The sequence below is a fragment of the Nicotiana sylvestris genome, chromosome 3, assembly GCF_000393655.2.
Source record: "Nicotiana sylvestris chromosome 3, ASM39365v2, whole genome shotgun sequence".
Classification (NCBI taxonomy): Eukaryota; Viridiplantae; Streptophyta; class Magnoliopsida; order Solanales; family Solanaceae; genus Nicotiana; species Nicotiana sylvestris.
Genome location: NC_091059.1, coordinates 75,566,418 through 75,577,775, shown reverse-complemented (window position 1 = coordinate 75,577,775; position 11,358 = coordinate 75,566,418). Strand labels below are relative to the sequence as shown.

Genomic DNA, 11,358 nt, shown 5'->3' with positions numbered 1-11,358 from the left:
GGAAATAATCCCTCGTAGGGAGAAAACTAGGTTCGATTTCTCGAAGTTACCTGAGGATGACCCTGAAGTCTCGGAGTCACCAATGAGAGAGGCGGCTCTTATCGAGTTTAGGGCTAGATTCAAAATTTCCGCCCATATAAACCTAATCCCTGCGGGGCATGGTGTGGTGCAAAACACCGCCTTGGGTATTGCGCCTTCTATGCCTACCCCTTCTATGTGGGTTATTATTTCCCTATTCTTCCCTTGGCCGAAGATTTCTGCCGCTATTATTGAGTATGCCCGGCCCAACTTTCCCCATATATCTACAAGCTTATTCGCATGATCTCGAAGTTCGCGGAGTTGGCTGGAGTCGAGGTAACCCTGCGTCACTTGATGCATCTCTTCTCCCTAGGCGGCAAATGTTTAGTGGTAAAAATGGATGACAAGTCTAACCGTCAGTCCTGGCTTAATTACTTCTACGTCAAGACTAAGGATGTAGTGATTAATGCAAGCGAGTTCCCTAAGCTTTGGAATTACGCCCGTAAGAATCCTTCCCCTTTCCTTTTATTGTACTTTGTGTTAGTTGACTTTGGTTGTGTTGACTACCTTTTCTTCATACAGCTGAGGTCGAGCATCCTCCTATGGTCGAAGATATTCACGATTGGGTTAGCCGGATCCTTCCTCATAGGGTGGGGATTCGCGAGTGGTCGACCTTCCGTGCTAAGTTCGGGCCCAAGCTTCCCGGTGAGTGTGCTTATTTTGGGTCTTCGTTGTTGCCTTTCTGATTGATCAATTTTCATTGTTGCGGGAATTGACCTCGACCCTCTTCTCTTTCTTTTGTTGTTAGCATGGGGAGCTTCGAGGAAGTCCAAAGCTCCTACTCCTATGTTTTGCCAAGCGATCGCTATAACGGGATCTGCCCTAGTTGCGACCCTAACATGGACTGCCCGGTCATCTTCCTCCATTTGGCCTCCGACCTTAGCTAAACCAACTCGAACGACAACGACTTCAACATCGGAAACCTCAGATTTTCCTGTGTTGCATTTGGTAGATGAGTCATCACAGAGCAAGGATGACTTAGTTCCTCGTAAGAAATGATCGGTGGATGTTGGTGAGTGGAACCATCCGAGCAGTGGATTCTTCGAGGGATGATCATGAGCCGACCATTGATATACATGAGAGTGATGTTGGTTCGACATCTGAAGTCCCGCTGTCAGCGGGAACCATAGAAGGTATGATTTTGCCCGAGACAACCGTACCGAGAGATGAGCCATCGACTTCGAGGCTAGCCGATGTTCCTACCACGTCTACCCATGAGAGAGGTGAAGGGGTTACTGAGGGCGGTTATGAGACGGGGTCCGACCTTGATCCTAACAAGGTTTGGATACTGAGCGAGGGGTTTACTCGCGTTGAAGTCAGGTTGGATGGTTCATCAAGGACCATCGTGGTTCCTATGGAGCGGGACCTACTAGTGAACATAGAAGATGTGGTCCCCTCATTAGGTCCATTTTGCTCCGATGTGCAGGGCAGGACCCTTGAGACATTGAATGATACCTCCTTATCACCGGGTATATCTAGTCTTGCCCTTAGGGTAAGTTTTCCGTCCTCTTTAATTTTCGTGCCTTGCTCTCTACTCTGATTTTGACTGATTTCCTTCTTTTCCTTTCTTTTTCGACCATCATTTTGGAGATCGAGAGCGCCCGCCGAGCGGAGAGGCATAAAAATATTTTTGAGAAGATAGAGAAGAAGTACCATGAGTACCACACTAAGCACCGCGAGATCTGTAGGTAGTTTAGCGAGAGCGACAACTTCCAAGCCATCAGGGACAAGCTTAAGCAGAAGTATGATGAGTTAATCAGGGTCATCGGAAAGTGCAACGTCCTTGAAGGGGCGTTGAGAGATAAGGAAGAGGATCTTGAGGTGAGCCAGGGAGTTGAAGCCCAATGTGCGGACCTTCAGGCCTAGGTGATATCTCTACGGGCTGAGCTTGAGCAATGTTTGGTCAGGGCTGATGCCCTAAGTGGTGAGGTCGCCGAGAAGGCGTCATATTTGGAGAAGGCCGAGTTGGCTCGATTGGTGGCTTCAACAAAGGTGGAGGATTTGGAGGTCGCGATTTGTGTTCTCCAATCTGAGTGGGCAAACGATTTGGAGACGGCCAAACCCAGAGAGGAGCAACTCGAAGAGCAGATAGGGGGGGGGGGTTAGAAAAAGAGGTTTCGAGCCATGGTGACCAAATCGTCGTTCTCGAAACCGAGAAGGCACAATTGTTGGCTCAGCCGTCCTCCTCTTATACTTCTGCTTATCCTGATGTGCCGCGGGATTTATATGAGAAGTGGATCCATGTCGAGGCTTAGTTGGATATATTCAGAGACTTGATGATGGCAGGAAAAGTTCTTGAAATCAATTTTGAGGATGCTTCTGCGAAGGCGCGTGCAACTCGGATCGCTTGCGGCTATGATCCTGCTACACCGGGGGGCCGACAATGGCAATGAGGACTTGGATGGGATTGAGCAAGATGCCTAGTACGAGGATGAGTATCCCGACGGTGATGGCGGAGATGGCGTTGTTGGGTTAGGTGGCGAGTGATTTTTCTTCTGTTTGTAATTTTTTGTGTACGCTTTTGTGGGCGTCTGTACTAGCCCTTGTAAATGTTTGAAGTATGAAATGTTATTTTTGTAGTTCATACCTGATATATCTACTATTCGGGCTTGTATGCTTCTTTGATTTATTCTGCCGTTTGATCGCCTTAATCATAAGAATTTTTGTTTTGGCCATGGCCAGGGCCGGTAGGTATTAATTCGAACAAGGTCGAATATCAGTTAATTCAAATGAGGTCGAATATGTTAATTCGAGTGAGGTCAAATGTGAGTTAATTCGAGCGAGGTCGAATGTCGCTTTAGTTAATTCAAACAAGGTCAAATTTATTAAATTGAGCGGGGTTGAATGTAATTTATTTCGAGCGAGGTCAAATGTAAGTTAATTCGAGCGAGGTCGAATGTTATTTAATTCGAATAAGGTCAAATGTAATTTAGTTCGAACGAGGTCGAATGTAATTTAATCCGAACAAGGCGAATATGTTTTCAAGCGAGGTCGAATGTTATTTAATTTGAACGAGGTCGAATATATGTTAATTTGAACGAGGTCGAATATGTTAGTTAATTTGAGCAAGGTCAAATGTTATTTAATTCGAACGAGGTCGAATGTATGTTAATTTGAGCGAGGTCGAATGTTATTTAATTCAAACAAGGTCAACTGTAAGTTAATTCGAGCGAGATCAAATGTTATTTAATTCGAATGAGGTCGAATGTTAGTTAATTCGAGCGAGGTCGAATGTTATTTAATTCAAATGAGGTCGAATGTTATGTAATTTGAACGAGGTCGAATTAAGTTAATTTGAGCGAGGTCAAATGTAACTTTTGCTTGATTAATGCTGCATTGCTTTGGCGAAAACATGGGTGAACTTCATGCACTTGTGCTTTGCTTATATATATTGGAGAAATTTACATGTTTTCTGGGTTGGTATTCCAGTCCCAGTCTTAGTGTCGGCTGGCGTTCCAGTCCCAGTCTATCTAGTCCCTTCATTGGTCGACCTGGAGAAGTATTGAGAGGTTGGGCAATGAACTAATCGACCTGTGTCCTCATCTGTTCGCACTTTAGCCTGAAACTTCCTTTTGTCACCTAATTAAAAACCTTCCCGAGAAAACCTAATTGGGATAAAACTCAGGTGAGGGAAAACAAGTACGACTCGGAGAACATTTTTCCTTAGAAGTTAAAGTACTTGAGGTGAGTGACGTTCCAGTTGTTTGATAGTAGTTTTCCTTCCATTGTTTCTAATCAAAATGACCATTTGTTTGCTGCTGCTGTGATTTTTTATGGGCCGTCCCAATTCGTTCCCAATTTTCCCTCCCGCAGGTCTTTGCTTGCTTATGTTTTTGGCCTTGAGCACATAGTCCCTGACTTTGAGTGGTCTGACCTTGGCTTTTTTTGTTATAGGTTCTTCCTGTTGTTTTTGGGAAATCATCCTTATGTAGGCCATATCCCTCCGTTCTTTGGCTTCGTTGAGGTCCTGCCTTCTACTTTCGTTATTCCTCGACCTTCTCTCATGAGAGTATCTCAAACTTGGTTCTCCGACCTCGACTGGTATTACTGCATTAGTCCCATAGACCAATGAGTAGGGTGTATCCCTTGTGATCGTTTTTGGCGTTGTGCGGTATGCCCATAACACTTCTGGTAGTAGCTCGGGCCATAGTCCCTTTGCGTTCACGAGCTTTTTCTTTATGATGTTCAGTATAGATTTATTGGAGGACTCCATTTGCCCATTACCCGCGGGATGGTATAGGGTGGAGAGTATTCCTTTGATATTCCACTTCTCGAAGAACTCGGCGACCTTTTTTTCGGTGAATTGGGGTTCGTTATCACAACTGATCTCTTTGGGTAGGCCAAAGCGGCACATAATATTTTTCCATATGAAGGTGATCACTTTTTTTTCGCATATCTGGATGAATGCTCCTGCTTCTACCCATTTACAAAAATAGTCAGTGAAAACCAAAAGAAATTGTACGTTACCTCGCCCCGCAAGGAGGGGGCCGACGATGTCCATTACCCACTTGATGAAAGGCCGAGGGGAGGTGACAGAGTGGAGATGCTCACTCGATTGGTGGATCATAGGGACATTTTTTTGGCATTTCTCGCATTTTCTTACGAAGTCGGGGGCCTCTTTTTTCATGGTGGGCTAGTAGTAGCACGTTTGTATGAGACATCTGACCAGAGCTCGATTGAAGGAATGAGCTCCGTAGTGGCCTTGGTTGACTTCTTCTAAAACGCGCCGTGTTTGATTTGGGCCTAAGCATTTTGCTAGGGGTCCGCCATACGTTATCTTACACTGGTCGCTGTCGATGATATCGTCGGGGAGCATTCCGTCCTACAAGTACATAACAATACAGTTGCGCTAGTCCCAAGTTAGGTTTATAGTCCTTACCTCAATTTGATCGATCGATGAGTAGAGGAGGGTGACCATGTTTCCTTCTTTGGTTATGCTTTTAGTGGCCGCCGCTAATTTGGCGAGGCCGTCTGCTTTGATATTTTGCACTCGAGGGATCTGGTCGAGCTGGCATTCATCAAATTCGGGCAACAACTTGCAGATCTCAGTCTAGTATTTTTGCAACCTTTGGTCTTTGATCTGGAATTTAGGGGTGGGCATTCGGTATTTCAATTCGGTATTTAAGAATTTTGGTTCGGTATTTTGGTATTCGGTTTGTCAATTGTGTATACCAAATACCATACCAAATTATTTCGGCACGGTTCGGTATTTTTTATTTTGGTTCGGTATGGTTTCAGTACGGTTTCGGTTTAATAATCGCTAAATAAGCAACACTAACGAGTGACAATAATCACTAAATTCAATACTAAGCAGTAAGCAACAATGTACAATTCAAGACAACACTAACGAGTGAAAGTGTACAAATGCAACAGTACACTGCACAATTCAAACTTCAAAGCAAATGCAAATATGAAATAATAATTAACAATTAACAAGTGCACAATTCTGTGCAACAGTGTAGTGTGCACAATTCAAATTTCAAAGCTGCCAATTCAAGGTAACATCACTGGCTGCATTACGAGCCTAAAACAAATATTACAATGGAAAGAAGAATTTGAAGGTGGGATCTGTCTTTAAAATATTACAATGGAAATAATATACTCCCTCCGTTTCAATTTATGTGAACCTATTTCCTTTTTGGTCCGTGCCAAAAAGAATGACCCCTTTCCTTATTTGGAAATAATTTACTTTTATGCAATGATTTATAGCCACACAAAATATATGTGCCTCATTTTACACCACAAGTTCAAAAGTCTTCTCTCTTTTCTTATACTCCGTGTCCAGTCAAATGGGTTCACATAAATTGAAACGGAGGGAGTAGATAGTTTGTCTTGAAAAAAGGATGTCTTCTTAGACAAACGTATGTGACAATAAACAGATATCATTACTTGTTATCATTCAGAACCCTTGTAGATTCATCACTTCATAAGTATTAAGTGCTACCGTACTAGTCAGGTACCAATCAGTTAAAAACAATAAATTATCAAGGTGCGACCAACTACACATTACACAACTATATAATATATTAATCTGTACACAACTACACATTACACAACTATATAATATATAACATATCTGCAAATTCAACAGTGCAACAAATGCAGCAGTCTTAACAGAATTAACAGTGCAACAGATGCAGCAGAATTAACTTAACAGTGCAACAGTCTTAACACGTAACACTTAAACACTGTGCAACAAAAACAATCTTAACACTTAAACACAGTGTAACTGGCTAACTGCAACAGTCTTAATAGTCTTAACACTTAAACATAGTGCAACAAAAACATAGAGGGCATCCCTCAACAAAAACAGTCTTAATTCTTAAATACGGATTCCAGGAAAACGCGCAAGACAATGCTTAATATGCTTCCTTAAACCAATTGTTCCATTCCTCTTTGGATTAACATTATAGACTTGACCACAATGCTTGCACTCTACTTTGCAAACTTCTCCGTTATCTTCTTTCACCTCAAAGTGTTCCCAAATATCGGAGCGTACTTTAGGAGCACGGGGCATGATTGCACTTGAACCTAAAAAAATATAAATCATAAGTTAGAATATTATATTTTGATGATAATAAAACAAAACTACAAAAGTAAAAAGTATATCACCAAACAAATATAGTATTAAACTTACCACTCAAGATGCAAGTTGCAACTATACATCAAACAATGGTAGTAGTGCTTCCATTATTTTCCATATCTAAAGATAATTCGACCAAATATGTCATATAAATGAAAAAGCATGATATATTATTTGAACTAAAATACACACAAAATATTAAAGCTTACCAAGCTCGAGTTCCTCAAGATACTTCAAGTCTTCTTTAACACTAATAGGATTCTTCTCTTCTCTAAGCCAATCTTGAACACAAATAAGAGCTTGCACACATTTAGGAGTCAATGAACTCCTAAATGAATCAAGAATACGGCCACCGGTGCTAAACGCACATGCCGACGCCATACTAGAAATTGGAATGGCCAACACATCACGAGCCAACTCCGAAAGATTAGGAAATCTAGGAGCATGTGTTTTCCACCAACTTAAGATATCAAATTCTTCACTAAAAGGCTCTTGTTCTTCACTAATGTATTTATCCAACTCCGATTTAGCACCCCCACTTCCATTGTCTTCCTTTTGTTTCTTCAAGTGAAGCTTCGTCCTTATTAATGATGCACTTATAACACTCCCACTAGATGTATTAGATGTGTTGTTAGATGAAGTAGAACTAGATGGAGATTGAGGACAAGATTTGGTTGAATACTTTTTTAGATACTCTCCAAACAAAGAATTCATATAAGCATACACCTCAACATTTATTTTCTTCCCTTTTTCCTCCCCAAAAAGTTCTTCAAGTGCTCCCTCAACATATTCAAATTTGTTACATGGATTTAAGACGGAAGCAATAAAAATCATTTTATTCATTTTTTCAGGCTTACCCCAATACTTCTTGAACTTTTCTTGCATTCGCTCAGCCATTTTTCTCAACTGTTCATCCTCACTAACTAAACACATTTTCAAATGACAATAAAGTTCAGATACATCCTTAAAATGAGAATTACAAGTGACATAACGTGAACCTGAAACTTTTTTGGTTAGCTCATGAAATCTTGCAAGAAACTCTATCACATTCCTCACATTCACCCAATCATCAGATTCAAGAGGACCTGCACTACTACCATCTTCACAAAGATGAGAACATTGATAAGCAAAAAATCCATCATCAAAAAGATGCAACTTGTCAAAGGCCTTTTCAAAGTGTTGTGCCGTATCCAACATCAAATAGGTGGAATTACACCTAGTAGGAACATCCAAACACAACATTTTGGTACATTCTACATTTACATGTGCACAACACTGTTTAAACTTTAAGGTCCTTGCAGGCGAAGATCTCACATACCTCACAATATTTCTAACACGTGTCACAGAAGCATCAAGTTCTTTCAAACCATATTGCACAATTAGATTTAGTATATGAGCCATGCATCTCACATGAAGATGTTTACCACTCATCATATTAGTTTTCCACATATCTAACTGTTTAGACAATTCTTTGACTGTGACATCAGTTGAAGAAGCATTGTCCACGGTGATAGTGAAATCCTTGTCTAATTTCCATTCAAGCAAACAATCCCTAATAGCTTTAGCCATCTCTTCACCCTTATGACTAGTGATAGGGCAAATTTAGTGATAGTTGGCCGAATAAATTATTTATAAGTGGAGTTTTTAACATAAAATACAAGTTTAATGACTATTCTTTATTGAGATTTACTAGGATATTTTACAATTCCACAGAATTTTAAGTAGTGAAAATACACAGTCTAAACAGAATCATGGTACACTTACCAAAAAACAGAACAATTGTAATCTTGTTAAGAAAGAACTTTTCCTTGTTTCATTATCCTAGAGTAGTCTTGGATGTATCTTTCAGTAATTCATTAAGTATTTTTTCTCATCTTCTCCTTTTTTCACAACTTCAAATGAAGATCAAATGTCCTATGCTGATTTTTACATCAGTGTGTTGTAATATCCTTACATTACCTATAAAAAATGAAGATCAAATGGAACCTCTAAAGCTTGACTTCTGTGTAAATAGGTTCTGCCATTCTATGAAAAATAGAAAATGTCCTCCCAATAAAGATACTCAAAAAGAAACGAGAATGGTAGAAACAAGAATCAACCATAGTAATTGAGTGTATATGAGAAATCGCAAGTTCGCAAGTTAGCTAGAAAGTAGAATTCGCTCGAAAGTAGAAACATACCTTTGAAAATTGAAACTATCGCAAGTTCGCAATAGCAGCGTCTTCATTTGCCTGGAATTTGTGAGGAGTGAGGATTGAGGAATCTTCATTTGCCTAACCTAATGAATGATGAATCAGAATTAGCCCTAATCTTTAGACAAAGTGGGTTGGGGCTTTAGGCTTGGGCGTTGGGCTGGGGAGTACACTGGGGCAAAAAGAAAATGTCTTTAAAAAAATCGATATTTCGGTATAGCGAAGACCGTACCGAAATTTCAAAATTTCAATACCGAATTACCGAAAAACGCAAAACCGAAATACCGAATTAATTCGGTTCAGTTCGGAATTCGATTTTTCGAATTTTATGCCCACCCCTACTGGAAAGTCCCTGTGACTTGGTTGATGACGAGTTGAGAGTCGCAGTATAGGACGAACTTCCTCGCTCCGTACTTGAGTTCCAACCTTAACCTTGTACTCACAACCTCATACTAGACCTCATTATTAGTCATGTGTGGGCATCTTATGGACTGGCGAATTACTTCGCCTATCGGGACCTCGAGTACGAGTCCTAGTACGGACCGTGATGCATTAGAGGCACCATCAGTGTACAAAATCCATAGATCATGTATTTGTGGAGAAGCATGGGTGGCTTCTCTTTCGACTTTGGGCATTATTTTTGCGGTGAATTCAACAACGAAATCGACAAGTACTTGCGACTTTATCGTCGTCCGCGGTTGATATGTGATATCATGTTCGCTTAATTCTATGGCCCATTTGGCCAATCTGCCTGATGGCTCAGGCTTATGCAAAATACTTCTTAAGGGAAAAGTCGTGACTACCGAGATGGGGTGGCACTGGAAGTAGGGTCTAAGCTTTCGTGAAGCTGCGACCAAGGCCAGGGCCGATTTTTTGAGGTGGCGGTACCTCGTCTCGCCATCGACTAAAGTTTTGCTAATGTAATAGATGGGGGATTATGTACCTTTATTTTCTCAGACCAGGATTGCACTCACTACCACTGCGGATACAACCAGGTAGACGAGGAGGTGTTCTCCGGGCTCTGTTTTGGAAAGCAGTAGCGGTGACGATAGGTAAACCTTTAACTCCTCCAGGGCTTCGATGCATTTGGAGGTCCATTTGAGGCCGTTGTCTTTCTTGAGTACGCCAAAAAACTTGTGGTATCTGTCGGATGACCGCGAGATGAATCTCGAGAGGGCGGCTATATAGTCGGTCAGTCTATGAATCTATTTTGTATTGGTTAAATGCTCCGATATCCCCTCTATAGCTTTGATTTGGTTGGGGTTAACCAGGATGCCTCGTTTTGATACTAGGAAGCCTAAGAATTTTCCTAAGGTCAAGCCAAATGCGCATTTTTCAGTATTCAGTTTCATTCCATATCGCCTGTGTATATCAGAGGTTTCTTTCAGGTGGTTGATGTGATCTTCTTTCCTTTTGGACTTGACCAACATATCATCTATGTAGACTTTCATGGTCTTGCCGAGTTGATCTTTGAATATTTTGGTGACCAACCGTTGGTATGTCGCCCCCGCATTTTTCAGTCCGAAAGGCATAACTTTGTAGCAGTACATTCCTTGGTGGGTGATGAAGCTAGTCTTCCCTTAGTCTTCCTCTTCTACGAGGATTTGATTGTGACCAGAGGAAGCATCTAAGAAGCTCAACAGTTTATGCCTGGTTGTTGCGTCAATGAGCTGGTCGATATGGAGTAGTGGGAATGAATCTTTGGGGCATGCCTTTTTTAGATCCGTAAAGTCTACGCACATCCACCATTTTCCGTTCGTCTTCTGCACCATGACCACATTGGCCGCCCATTGAGGGTATTTTGGTTCCCTGATGGAATCGTTTTGTTAATAATTTTTCAACCTCCTCTCGGACTACATTGTTTATTAAAGAGTTGAACTTTTGCCTAACCTGTCTCATCGGGGGTGAAGCGGGTCGATGATCAATTTGTGTGTGGTAATATATTTCGGGATACCTGACATATCTACATGGGAAAAAGTGAACACGTTTGCGTTAGCGATTTGGAATTGACGACATTTCTTATATCCTAAAGTAGACAACCAATATAGGCTCTCTTGCTGTGGTCATTGTCGTCCAGTTGGACGTGGTCGAGGTCTTCTATAGTTGATCCCACGAATTCTACCGTTTCGGGTTCTTTGATGACGTCTTCATTTTCATTACAACTCGACCTTGACCCTGTTAATTGTTATGCCTCTTTTACTTTGCCCTTTATTTGTTGGGTAGTCGCATAGTCTAAGGCGATGTGGCAGTATTCTCGAAATGTGCGTTGTTTCCCTCGTATGCTAAATATTCCCCACGGGGTTGGAAATTTGATAGTTTGGTATAAGCGGAAGGGATGGCCCTTATGGTGTGTATCCATGGTCGCCCTATTATGGCATTGTATGTTTTATCCTGATCCATGATGTGGAACGTTGTTTCCAGGGTGACATCGTTGGCTAGGACGAGAGTGTGATTTCCACAGATGTTCGTTTAACTGCATTGTTAAAACCAGTTAGCGTGATGTAG

General features: G+C 41.3%; 1 protein-coding gene across 1 annotated transcript; it reads right to left on the bottom strand.

Annotated features, from left to right (window-relative positions):
- Nucleotides 1–6,400: 6,400 nt before the first annotated feature.
- Nucleotides 6,401–8,230, bottom strand: LOC104221799 (zinc finger BED domain-containing protein RICESLEEPER 2-like). The gene is made up of 2 exons (XM_009772936.2): nucleotides 6,871–8,230; nucleotides 6,401–6,609 (listed from the first exon to the last, which is right to left on the bottom strand). Exons 1-2 carry the CDS (start codon nucleotides 8,228–8,230, stop codon nucleotides 6,401–6,403), a joined length of 1,569 nt encoding a protein of 522 aa, XP_009771238.2.
- Between the last annotated feature and the right edge of the window lie 3,128 nt (nucleotides 8,231–11,358).